Source organism: Ceratotherium simum, chromosome 6 (genome assembly GCF_057802395.1).
Source record: "Ceratotherium simum simum isolate JZ-2026a chromosome 6, ASM5780239v1, whole genome shotgun sequence".
Taxonomy (NCBI): Eukaryota; Metazoa; Chordata; class Mammalia; order Perissodactyla; family Rhinocerotidae; genus Ceratotherium; species Ceratotherium simum.
Genome location: NC_141905.1, coordinates 33,334,988 through 33,349,105, shown reverse-complemented (window position 1 = coordinate 33,349,105; position 14,118 = coordinate 33,334,988). Strand labels below are relative to the sequence as shown.

Below are 14,118 nucleotides of genomic sequence, written 5' to 3'. Positions count from 1 at the left end.
TTGACAGGTAAGAAAGACAAATAAGACACTTGTCCCTAAAACTCCTCTCTGAGCTACACACAGATTGGGGAGCTATGTTAGCATGATTGAGGGGAAACATTGAAAGCAGAGGGACTTTGGTTCCATTTATCTTTGGGACTCTGGAAGAAAACTGCTTCACAAGCTGCCCTTTACAAACTTTGGGGTAGCCACAGTGTAACCTTGGCATCACAGTGTAAATAGGTAGAAGGAAGTTCAGCTTAGCTTTCTAAGCCACTCTTGATTCCTCTGAGGCATGGATAAGACCCAGACCATGCTAGATACCCTGAAGGACAACCAAAATGTGGTTGGATTGAAGACTGGTGGGCCTGCCCACAGCTGACCATGGTGAGGAGCAAGGTGATCCTACAGCAGAGGCTGAGAGGTGGACATATAATGCCAGACACTTGAGAAACGATGTAGCTGGGACTTAGGGGTCTGAAGCACTATCAAGGGCCAAGGTGAGGCTAAGGCATTCTGGGAAAACCATGGGCCCTAACCAAGTCGAGAGAGAGAGTAGTCCACAAATTTTATCAGTTATAGACTACATCCAGAAATATACAGAGGTGCCCACAAGATGGCCATACATGGGACTGGTCACCCCTCAAAGGTCACCAGTTCAGAGAGCACCCCAGAACAGCCACTCTGCAGCAATAGGCACTAGCATCTAAAGGTTACCACGTGGATCCAAAGGCCCCATCTCCCACCCCCATGAAGTCACATAAGCAAAACCCTCACCTCAACCAGACATTTCTAATCATTTTATCTAAAAGTGACTGAGTATTTACCAAAAGGGACTATTTACATTGCTGAATCACACAAGTTTACCAATCTTATCAGCTGAAATATAAGGCATTTTCCTAATCTTCAGAGAGTGGGAGTTTATGAGGAAGATAAGATCACTTATGAAAGATAAAGGAGCTAAAGTGTACTGTGGGTAAATCTGTGATTCTCTATACGCATCAAAAAGGAAAACTACATTAAATGTTCACATCCATTGTAAGATGCATCCTAATTTCAGAAATGTTGAAAATCTGAGGTAGAGAATGTGGGAAAATGTGTCTAAATTGAAGAACTACAGTACCTTGCAAATCAGAGTTAAGAATGCCAATTGTTTCCTAAAAGAAAAAACTCTTCTGAAAATCACAAACCACACCTGTTAAGACTTAATTTGTAGAGCATTCAATACTGTGAGAGATACATATATACACCCAAAGTTAGCTATAACAAGGTGAAGTAACTTTCCCAGAGATAAAAATTATGTCTAGATTATAACCAACTATGTCCTGGTTTCAAACATCCTTGAAAATCTTCTCATTTCTCAGATCATGCTTCCTAGTGCCCCAAAACCATTTCTGGGTAGAACAGAATGACTTGGTATAACACTGACCACAGGCTTGGAGAGGGAAGAGAGTAAGGTGTGCCTAAGGTGGGGTGTGGGAGAGACAGATCCTCTTCAGAAGAAATGCACCAGTCCTGCACAATAGGACAGTCACTCTTGGACAGTCCTTTCAAGGACTCAGTTGCAGAGCAACGATATGGGTATCAGAGTTTAGAAATTCCCGATGACTTCATCATTCAAGCACCAGCAGGCAGCTAAAGGTGTAGGTCAGTAGTTTTCAACTCTGGCTACACAAGGTTGCAATTTAAAAGTTGAAATTTACAGTCTCTTACACCAGTTTCTCAAACTTTAATGTGATACAAATCACTTGGGATCTTATTACACCATAGATTTTGATTCAGTGGGTCTGGGGCAGGGCCTGAGGGTCTGCATTTTTAGGAGCTCCCAAATGAGCCTGATGCTGCCAGTCCATGGACAACACATTGGTGGCAGCAAGGTCCTACTCCAGTGGCTGTACAATAAAATCACCTGGGAGGCTTTTAAAAAATACAGTTTATGTGGCCCTACTCCAGAGATTCTGATTTAATTGGCTTTAGCTGTGGCCTGGGTATCAGGATGTTTATAAGTTCCACAAGTGATGTCCTTTTGTGGCTAACGTTTAGAAGCACTGCTGCAAGTGATTGTAAATGCAAGCTCCTTTATGTGGTGTGACACCATACCATACTTTCAGACTTGTGCATTATGAATCTCTTTCCTCACGGTCACTTCTTCCACCCTAAGCAGAGTCCACCATAACCTAACCCATACGTGAATCTAAAATGCTGTGTAGCAGTGGATTGCTGGGTAAGGGAGAGCTGCAGAATGTGGACCCAAGAACTCTCAGTCACAGTAGTTTTACTAGAGTTGCTAGTAATAGTCCTTCTGGGACCTAGGAGGACTAACTGAGCATGTTACAAACAGAGTTGATGCAGGAGGTTACTCAAACGAATTCCTTACAAATTTATTCCAGATGGGCACCATCCAACTCCATTAAAAAGACAAAGAAGCAGCCCCATTCTAGGGCAAGCCTTGGGCCAAGAGGCAGAACAATGCTCACGACAGACTGATATAATGGCCAGCACAGCAGTTCTCACGTTGTAATCACCAGGGAGCTTTTAAAATTACTGCCTGCTCCTACTCCCAAAGATTCTGATTTAATTTGTTTCCCTGTGTGGCCTGGGCATCGGGATTTTTAAAAGCTCCCCAAATGATTTTAATGTGCAGCCAGGGTTGAAAACCACTGGGCTAATACGATCTCAACAGTAACAAGAATTTTCTGAATTGCCTAGTTAGCACTCTTCCCCTAAATGAGGCTTTTGTGTCTCTCACACGGCTTGGTGACAAACCACTCCATCATAACTTATCTCATAGGAGGTCTCAACTGTGTGTGGGTTATTGCCCATTTCTTACCCTTCCTTAACCAGTGAGTGCAGAGTATCTCCAGAAAATGGTCAGTCTAGAGCAAGGACTTGCAAATTAAGTACCCGAGGCCAAATCTGGCCACTTGCCTGTTTTTGTAAATAAAGTTTTATTGGAACACAGCCACATCCATTTGTTTATATATTGTCTATGGCTGCTTCAAACTACAACAGCAGACTCATTGCAACAGAGACTCTATGGCTGTCAAAGCTGAAACTATTTACTATCTAGACCTATACAGAAAAAGTTTGCCAACCACTGATCTAGAGTCATGGAGTTGTCAAGCTGCAGCAATATCTCCTGAGACACATTGGGTACTCTGAAATATCCCAGGCAGTTCTATGAAGGGCAGAATCAGACCTCAAGCAGTGAAAATGACCACATCTGGGGAGATATGGACTCTTCTATATTTTCAGCCAACTGAACCACAAGTGATCCCATCAATCTAGCATTTTCCAATAAAATGGCAAGTGGATCTGGGCTTATCAGTCTATACCACCTGGCTGCCTAAGAAATCAGTTTATAAGAGAAAGATCTTATTCCACAGCTAAGCTAGAAGTGGATATCTGTGGGATCAGTCTAAATTTGTGGAGGAAAGATAAGCTGTGATTGAAAGATAAAATATTAACAGAAGTGGAGTGGATTGGGGGTAGGGGGGCTGTCACATAACCCAAAACAACAGAGCAGCAACGTTGGAGCGAACAGAAAGAAAATTAGAGTCTGACAGAATAAAAAGTCTAGGAAGCAAGCTGAGAAGAGGTGAAGCATGTGCAGAGACTGACGTCTGCCCACAGCTAATCTCAAAGCTACCAGGTTCTAGTGGGAGTGGGGGCATCCCATATATGCTCAGCCGTGCACACTCCCACTGGACTTGTGCTATTTTAATCAATTAGCTACTAGTTTTTCTTAATCCTTATTTTAATTTAAAAAATGGCTTCCTTTTTCTCAACTATTTGTTTCTCAAGTAATACTATAGCCTAACAACTTTCCCATGGGAGCAGTTTTCTGGCAGTAAAAGAATGCAGAAACTGAAGAATTCACTTTATTAGAATCAACTCAACTATACTGAATCACCTTAAACTTTAAAACATTATTGAGACAGAATTACATTTATTTCTTCATCCTACCATGAAAATAACATCTTCATATTTATTAAGCTTTGAGCCTACAAGTCTTTAAAAAACATTTAATTTACTAACTTTTAAGGTTACTGGTAAAGCTTATAGTCAAAACTCCAATATTTGCTTATAAAGTAATCTACAAGAACACTATATGTGTGCAGACTTGTCTTTGAGATTTCTTTGGAACCTTCAAGATTAATTCTGATATAAATTCTATTAGAATAATAAGCAAGTCTACAAAGGAAAAAAAAAAAGCTTGGAGATAAAACCAAGGGAACATAAGTAAACAGCATCATACTCATTCAAAATGACCTACAGAAATGACAGAAAACAACCACCAACAAACGAAACTTGAATTCTTTTCTGAAAGAAACAAAGGAAATTATATACTAGGAGGCCAAGAAGCCAAAGCATGTCCTCTCCTTGCTACCTAGAAGTCAATCAGATCCGTCTGTAGAACAGCAGGAAATGAACCCTTTGGGCATCTGGGCATCCACTTGCATAAATCGATATGCATGACTGCTTTTTTTTTTTTCCTTTGGCTAAAGTAGAGGAGAAAGAAATTATGTTGAGAGTAGAGTATGGCAGAGAGGTTCGGCATAGAAGCCAGGGAGGAAAGAAAAACATGGTGCTTGGAGGAGTAAGGATTAACTGTTCTCCATCCAGCCACTTGAACTGAGTTTGACTCTAACAAGGAGAAGGGAGAGACTAGGGGAACAGCCGAAAGGGATTGTTTTCATAAGGAATTTTATGTGACTCTAGGTGCAACCATTGCTTCATGGGGGCCCATGCGACAGAGTGAGCACAGTTGAGAAGAGAGGTATTCTCCCCTCTTTTGTAGGAGCCCACTGCCAATCTGCCACTTGAGGATTGGCAGCTTTGGAGGCATTGGGACCTTGGCATGTCCATTTCCAGTCTCACAGTGGGCAACACTGGCAGTTACCATCCACCATCAACAAGAAGAAGCCAGATAAAATGAAAAAACATGGCAGATAGACTGGTTTGGGAGCACAGGTGAGTCATACCTCAGAGACGCCAAAATTTGTAGATGAGGGAAAGAGCAGAAGACAGGCTTTGCAGGAAAATTTCCATTCTAGCATAAGCAAGTTAGGGCAGTCCCAAGAACCCTGGATTAGTGCTACTAATGGAACTTCTTTTGAACTTTCAGCTGCTAATGAAGAGGTAGGAGGCCAGGGAATCAGATTACATAAGGAAGACAAGTATCTGGCCTACATGGCCAATGCTCAAGGGAACTGGAAACAGAGGCTAGAATATAATTCTGAGACTAGAATGTGGTTTGGAAATTGGAAGGATCCATTAAAACTCTGGTAACTGGGTAATCTTATTGTCCCTCAACAGCAAGAGTTTGTGCATCCAAACTTAAAAATTGCTCCCCTAGAAATCTTCTGCATGTCTCTACTTCCTTCTGTGTGTCTTTCAGCTTTGCACGATATAACTGTTTAACGCGAGGTACTGACTGCTTAACTCTCAGTATGTAGTCAGTTCCCCCAAAGAGGCAATGGTGATACAACCAACTCACCATCATCCCCAGAGACAGAGCTCTCATGCCAGATTGCCTCACAGGCTTCTTGCCAACCTATAACTGAGTGTCAATAAGTCAGCTGCCTAATCTGATAAAGTCAGCTGTGATCAGGGCGGAAAGGTGACTTGACGGCAGATGGAGACTTAACAAAAAAAAGAACCCCTAAAAAGGAGGCAATGGGAAGGTAATAGTTATTAGGTCTGTTCACAAATATTCCCATTCTCCTGGGCACAGGACAGGATCACACATCCCGCACCCACACTGACCACATGACTTGCTTTGACAAAAGCAATGTGAGTGGAACTGACATACATCACATCCAGGTAGACATTTTAGGAGCCCTTGCATGATTCATCATGTTCTCTTTCTCCTGTTGTAACAACAGTGGAAGTAAATACTGAGATAGAGCTTACATTAGCCTGGGTCCCTGAGTGCCTATAGTAAGCAGAGACCCCCAACCAACTCACATTGGACATGTAGCTTGAGCAGGAAATGAACTTTTGTTAAGCCTCAGAGATTGGGGGGTTGTCTTCTTATCACAACATAACCTAGTTTATGCTGACTGATAAAGGTTTGGCAGATATTCTTGAACTTGATCCAGTGAGGATTATAGAGTATATAAAAGCCATCCCCAAGGGACTCCCAGAAATAGAAAGGAGACTTTATGTAAGTGGAAACTAGGAAAAGGCCAAGAGGTCCTACAAGAGTTAGGGGTGAAAGCCAAAGGAATAATGTTTATTACTATTGATCTAACTCTATATTTACGTCTTGAAAACACAGGATATATTTACATGAGAAAATACATTTGAACCTTTGACCCAAAAAAACACAAAAATCTTACTGGAGATAACACATTATAAGGAGTTTGTTATTGTTTTTATCTTAGAGGATTTCGAGTAAGTCAATTCTTTTAGCTCACATTCAACATGAATCTAACACATAGCAAATTATATTTTGTGGCAAATAAGGTCATAGATGGTTCCATTATGTGATGACTATAGCATGATCTAGCAGTTTATATCTCCTTCAGAGAGTATACAACATTGAGATGTAAATTCTTCTAATCGCAATTCTGCATAAATAGACTTTCTGCACTGCATTGCCAAACTTGGATCTTGAAAGTGATAAAGTGCAGATGTCTACAGTTGCAATCATAAAAATGTAATTGCTGAGAAAAAAATTATTTCTGATCCATTGGAGGAATTTATTACAGAGAGATGCAACTGTGTTAAGTTATCACACAGAGAAAATGAAAGCAAATGATTGAAATATATTCCAGGCTGAACATCCCTGCGAAATGACCTAGTGATTTACCTGTGCCCAAGAGAAAAAAAAAAAACAGATTAAAGATAAATCAGGTTTGGTGGGGAAGCCTCTGGTAACTATAAAAAGAGTAAAGACTTACTAATAAATGAATTTAGAAGTCAGAGTGACATAATAGTATCTATGACCAATTACTCTGAACATTAAAATGTAATTTTGACTTTGAGTAATATACAGAAGTGGTAAGTAATATCTGTGGAAGCTTGAAAGCCAAGGAATATAATAACATGAAGATAAATAATGAGGAAAGGTGAGAATTTTCTTAATGGGGTTACTAAATTGATAACTTTATCTGGCGGCACAATGAACCTAAAAATCATTAACTTCTTTTGGAATGTTTTCCAGTATAATCAGAGACTATATCACATACTTAAAATAAACCATGTAACTATTTCAGATTAAACACTCTTTGGAAAAAAAAAGAATGTGATGAGATATTTAGTATGATGCTATTCTAGAAAAAAACACCTTTAATATAATTTAATGGAATTTTTTACTTGTATTGATAGGTGATACATGATCAAAGTGACAGATACAAGAAGGCTGTGTATCCAATCCAAAAAGATCAGTAATTTTAATAACACTTGAACTTTGAAATGCATTAGTTTTTCATAAGGAGAATCCATTATAATGAAAATCAAAAGTGTGTTCAAATAATTTTGTTGTACTAGAATTCTCCTTTATGAGATAATTCCTGAACATAGTAAATATTCTATAAATTATTAATATTTGTAATTTAATTGGACTTGAATATTGCTAAGATCTAGAAACTTTTTTCCTAACTGAAATATTGGTGAAGCGGTATACCCAAACTGCCTTTAAGAAATTAATAAAAATTTTCAAAAACATTGACAACAATCATAGGGAAAATAATTTTAACAATTTACACTTACATGTAACTGAGAACTATCTGGTATAGAGTAAGTACTAATTTCTCTTTCCCTGACTCATCTACTTGCAGATCATGAAAAGTATGAGTCCAGGCACCACATTAAAAGCCCTCTAAAATTAGCATAATCACACTTTTTAAATGAGTTAAATTTCTTTCCAATCAAATAAAATTACTTTGGGTCATTTTCACCCTTTTAATTTTCTAGGTGGACTCAATAAATGTTTATAGATTAAATAGCTTTTAAACACACCAGAAAATACACACAAACTGTGAACAGCATACTCTTTAATGTGAATTTACCTAGAATACTCTCTACTGACTGCTACATCAATGTAATTGACTAAAGCAAAACATCTATTGGTTTCAGTTAGAATAAAAAAGTAGTTTCTCCATAATGATACCTTCTCTGTTCATAAGCAATATGTCAGCAGCCTTTGTGATTGGCAAGTCTTAAGTGATCAACTCTAATGTTCCATTGTTATGGGACAAATAAGGGTTATGCAGTAGCATTAATGCACTTGCCTTTACCAGCTATCTCCAAAATAAAGGCCATTTCCCCACCCCACACCCAGTAATTGCATAGGAACAAAATCTTAAATCACTTGTGAGAACTTATTTCAAACTCCCCCCACCCCTAAAATTGGTGATACATATGAAAAAACATAAGAATTCTCATATCTTGGCCACTTACTTTTACATTTAGCAACTAATTCTAGGGAAACAATTTGAACTGATGACAAAAATTCATACACAAAGACATTCAGCACAGCACTATTTATAACAGGAAAAAAGTAGAAACAACCTAAATGTCAAAAAATGAGAGACTACTTAAAAAAACTATGGTGCAGCCATATGATGGATAAACAGCAATTTTATTAAATCATGCTTACAGAGAATGAAGAAATTATCAAAATATCCTTTTAAATGGAAGAGTAAGATATAACCTACATATACAGTACTATCTCCACCTTGTTTACATATATTCTTTATATATATATATGTATATATATTCTTTAATATGATAAAGTACTAAGGTAATAAAAATCAACCACAATTTTACTGTACTGGAAGTAAATGCATCCAAATATGAATGTTTACCTCTTGGTGGTAAAACTGTGAATGGTTTTTTATCTTCTTTTTGTTTTATTTTGTTTTCCTTTTCCAATTTTTCCAGTGAACTTTATTAGAAAAACAACAAATAAGTTTTTTTGCTTCTTTTTAACATAAGACCATTCAATGGGTGGCTAAGATGGGACTTTAATGTAGTCTTCATAGTCATGTAGTATCAGTTTCATACCAGATCTTAGTGCCTTTTAGACTGCCAAAGTTCATGATTAACCTATGATCAGTGAGGCATATGTTTTAAATTGTCTTTCCAGTAGCAGATATTGACTTGTGCTAAGCAAAAAAGCGTACAAAGTCTATTCTCAGGGCTACTCCCCTCCGCACCACCCACCCCACAGAGAAGATAAGCAGAACATTTTTGAAGCATCAGAGGTAAGGTCAGTGTAGCTTCTCACCCAAGTAACCACTGAATGTTTCAAAGCCTTAAAAAAAGGGACAATTTGTCTTAGGGGGTATGATGTAAGGTAAGCCCAAAGGGGAGTTCCCTCACAAATTTGGGGATAAGGATAAAAAATTTAAATCTATACTATGGTATAAGTTTCTTCAAGCTCTGCTTTAAGAAAATCAAATAAATAAAACCTAGACTTACATAATAAGTAAGTTGGAGAATCATTATGCATGCTACCAAAGGATTGTTCACTTTATGAAAGACTTTATCACAGAATTCCTTAAATAGCTGCTTTTCTCATAGATTTTGGTATTTTAAAAATAATTTCCTATTTGACAAATGAGACACCAAGTACCTTGGGGCAAGTCACTGAAATTCTCCAGGCTCAGTTTCCTCATCTACATAATAAGGATGGTTTTAACCAGGCTACCTGCCTCACTCAGTTCATGACTTTCAAACAAGATAATTTATATAAAGGTACTTTGAAAATGACATATACATGCCATTACTGCTATTGCTTTTAAAAGAGAAACTGTGGGGAGGACTTTCAGAATTTTATTATTTTTATTACTAAATACATACTTTTTTACATTTTAACAACACTTGATGACATGATCATTCTATAAAAAGCAAATCTTTCCTTGGTTCATTATCTATTTCCCCCACATTTTTTAGTTCTTCTGCAGTTACTACAAACACTGTAATTTCCATGGTATTAATACCTGGATTATGAGAGGCTCCAACAGCTTCTCCACAGTGAATGTTTGGACCCGCAAATCCTGAGGATCAATATTCAGTGTGAGTGGTGTTTCAGCTGACATGTTGCCTGTGGACAAAAACAAAAAGACACTTACTAATAAAGAAAAATACTTTCTAAAAGAGAGGACAAATGAATATCATAGAGTACGTGAGATTTGTATGCAGCACCTCTTTCTGATATCAGCTGTAGCCCTCAGAGGACCAGGGTGTCAAGTCCACCAACAGAGAAACGAGATACTCTCCAACTGTTCTTCGAGGTCATGCTGTCTGGGCCTAGGTCCTCTAACAAATTAATCTATGCTAGTATGTTCATGACTAAAATAATAACCCAGCACAGGTGGGTTTGCATTTGATCAGGAGCCTGAAGCGAAAAAGAATGGCTGAGTTGGTGAGACACAGCTTACAATACACAAGTCCTTTGACTTCCATGAAATTATAGCAGTGAGCCTGCCAGAGCCCATATTTTGCCTGTTGTTGTTAATGACGACTCAGATGAGGAGCCAGGTAGGACTTTGAAAGACATGTGATACATCCCTACTTGTTTGGGGAATTGTTTATTTGAGGGTTTTGATTGGAGAAGAAAGTTGGGGGCAATTTACTTTCTTGTACAGAAAAGAAATGAACATAAATTGGCATAGTTATTATAAAAAGAGGGAGAAATCTCTGAGAAGGCACTGATATTTGGGCAAGACAAAATTTTTTTAAAAAAAATTATAAGCCATTCTTTAAGGCATTAATATTAGTCTTAAAAATCAATTCAGTTAGATTTTTCCATAAGAATACACATATATACCAAATGACCATAAGTGGCATATCATAACATATTCAAAGTAACACATCAGCCGTGAAGACTATTACCCAAATCACTAAGCCTAGAAATTTGTATTAACTTGTTCACAATCAATAATCAACCAGCAAGTATTTACTGAATGTCCACGGAGATAAACAGTAAGAGACACCTCTCTCCTATACTATATAACTTGGCCTGCTAAAAAAATAAATTTATAGTCCACATAAACAAGTATTACTATCAATGCAAAAACCTTCCCACTTAGCTGTTACCTACTTTGTTCTATAGTTTCCTATATTTGCAGGCTAAGAGAACATAAGAATCTGCCCCTAGAAAATATCCTGATATTCTCTATGATACCCATAGAAACCAAAACAAAAAAGAAAGTATTACTTTTACTTTAGTTTCTCTATTTATTATTTTAGATATAAGAGTGGATAATTGTTTTCTTTTTAATTGACTGATTAGCTCCATGAACGGACAATGGATGTATAGATGAATGAGTGAATGAATGAGCATACATTTTCCGGGTGCCACTCTTATTCAGAATCAGTCCCTCAATGATCCTCTCACTCTCAGTGATTCTAGAAGAGAGGATTGTTCTTTTTCCTATACCTCTGCCTCCAACCCCTAAGGGATATCTGAATCTCAGTGTAGGGCCCACGTTTCCTCCCAACTCCTTCCCCTGAGAGTCTACCGCCATTCTTCTTCTAGCCTTTTTCAAATCCCACTGGCCTACTTCCATAAAATCAACATCTCTTTGCTCTTCAACCTCTCCTACTCCACTGGATCCTTCCCCTGGACCCATAAATGTGTTATTGTATATATTCAAAGATAATCATAATCTCTATACGTATGCGCAAGTGAAAAGATCAGTGCTTCACCAAGGCCTTTCCATACCGTACACCTGATATACACACAGAGAGAGAGACACACACACAAAACCATCCTGTAACTAAAAAATCATCCTCACTGACTCTTACCTTGACATACTCTAATTCTTAGGTTAATAACATAGTTTGTTTTTTAAAAATAGAGGCAAATACTGTAGAGTAGAAGCCTTACTGCTCTTCAGATGTTATGCCACATGATGACACTCCATGATTCTCTTCCTATAAAAATGGATATTTGAAGTATTCTTGAGAATAATAGGAATCTGCCAAAAGGCTGTCCCCAGTGACTTAACTTAGAAATCTGTACCTAATCAAAATAGTGAATTTCAAAAATGCTTAAAATCAAATATACTCATAGTACTTAAAATTCTTTCATGTATCTTCAGCAAAGTTTGACATTAAAAACAAAGACAATTAAGGTGAAAGTCTCAAAAGAACCAATTATGACAAATCTAAAAATTTAATGAAAGCATTTAAGTACAATTACATACTCCAAATTTGACTATACTATTAAAAACACTAATGCATACTAATCCTTTTGTGTATAGTATCAAAACATTTTCTAGTCAACTCAGGAAATTATAATAAGCAATTTGAAATGGAAAAAAAGGATAATTTATGTGCTGAGTGTCCTAGGATTACTCTAGCCACATTTTCAAGTAGCTATAATACATTATTTATTCATCTACTAGAAACTACTGTCATCCCTCAGTATCCCTGGGGATTGGTTCCAGGACCCCCGTGGATACTGCAATCTAGGGATGCTCAAGTCCCTTATAAAAAAATAGCATAGTATTTGCATATAACCTACACACATCCTCCCGTATACTTTAAATCATCTTCAGATAAGTTATAATGCTTAATACAATATTGACGCTATGTAAATAGTTGTTATACTGTATTGTTTAGGGAAAAATGACAGGAAAAAAAGTCTATACTGTACGTGTTCAGTACAGACGCAACCACCGTAAGCCTTTCGCTCTGCAATTGGAGGAACCTCCGGATGCGGAACCCACCCCCGCCCAGATGTGGAACCCCAGGATGCAGAGGGCCAATTGTACTGTAAATGTTGAGGGATTTATATAAAACCCAATAGCATTGCTGACCACAGAGATAAGAGTATACTTTCTGAAATGTAGCACATTCCTAGATAGTTTTCTTATTAAACACAACCCAAACGGCCTGTTCAGGACCTCCTTGCCCACTTTAAGATTGTCACGTATGTCCTTGTTCTCAGTCTATGCTTAACTGTACTAAAAGCCACTTACACAAAAGTACCTACAATTCCTTTACTTTTTAAAAGCCATTTTTGCTTGAAAAAAATTACTATTCAAATTATATTAAGTGAAAATATATTATTTTAATTTCTTTTCAAATGAAAGTATAAATTACTGTTATTATCTATAATACACAAATACAAAAAGATACAAAGCCCTCTGATTTAGCCCTTTACTATCTTGATTCTCTCTGTTTTTCACTGGTTTTATTTCCTTTTTAAAAGTAGAAACGTGATCTCTTTTCTCAGCTTTTCATCTGAAATATAGGAGATATGCTTCAAGATAGGCTCCAAACTATATTGCCAAGTGATTTCTCTCAAATGCATTTCAAGGACTGAAATGATTTGTTTGGGTTTGGGTTTTGGTTTTGCTTTCCAATCATTCCACTTACCACTTTGATTCCCTCTAACACAAGCAAATCTAAATTGATAGATAGGATATTCCCATGGTGACCTTTCTGCATAGCCCAGAGCCAATCTATCAATAAAATATGTCCTTCAGTCTCCATAACCACAGGGTTCTATCAAGTGAGTGCTCACAAAAGGGTTTACTAGTTACTCCTCTCATGACAGGTACTATCTACATATAAATCAAGTCAAGGTTGCTGATATTGCTTTGTTCTCTCATCTCAGGGAAACGAACTAGAGGATACTCTTGTGAACTAAAATAAGATCTAAGTGAACTTGCACAGCCTTTAAAAACATGTCCTTTCACTGCAGAATTCATAATGGGTTTTCAAAGCTATATTGAGCACCAGAAATTGGAGACAAGGAAAATAAAAAATTAAGGAGAGTAAAAATTATCCACATCATATGTAATCCTGCTAGAAGAGTGTTTTTCAGCCAAGAGATAAAAGACAAACCTAATTTAGCCAAAGTATCTTCTAAATCTGTGATCATGTCTTTAATATACATTAAGTAAAGAAAGTTGTTGAGCTCTTTTTTCTATGGAAAAAATCATAAAATAATAAACCAACAAGTCCTTAAAGAACCTTGACTACACATAATTATTATTCTTTGAATAAATGCTGTTTCTTATAAAAATCTTTTGGATCTTTCGCATCTGTCCTATTCAATAATCCTGATTGATTGAGGATCAGGGCAATAATAGAGAGAAAACTGCAGAATTTTGCAAATTAAGTCAAAGCAAGGTCAAAGTCTGACAAATTGTTACCAACCTCTTGTAGCAA

At 37.2% G+C, this 14,118-nt stretch overlaps 1 protein-coding gene across 1 annotated transcript in view; it reads right to left on the bottom strand.

Moving 5' to 3' along the window:
* The window catches only part of LOC101393374 (catenin alpha-3), a 753,022-nt gene extending 742,991 nt beyond the window's left edge, over window positions 1–10,031 (bottom strand). Inside the window, exon 1 of the mRNA XM_087433001.1 lies at window positions 9,933–10,031. Within this exon, the coding sequence (XP_087289127.1) occupies window positions 9,933–10,031 (99 nt within the window). The remainder of the gene's footprint in view (window positions 1–9,932) is intronic.
* Between the last annotated feature and the right edge of the window lie 4,087 nt (window positions 10,032–14,118).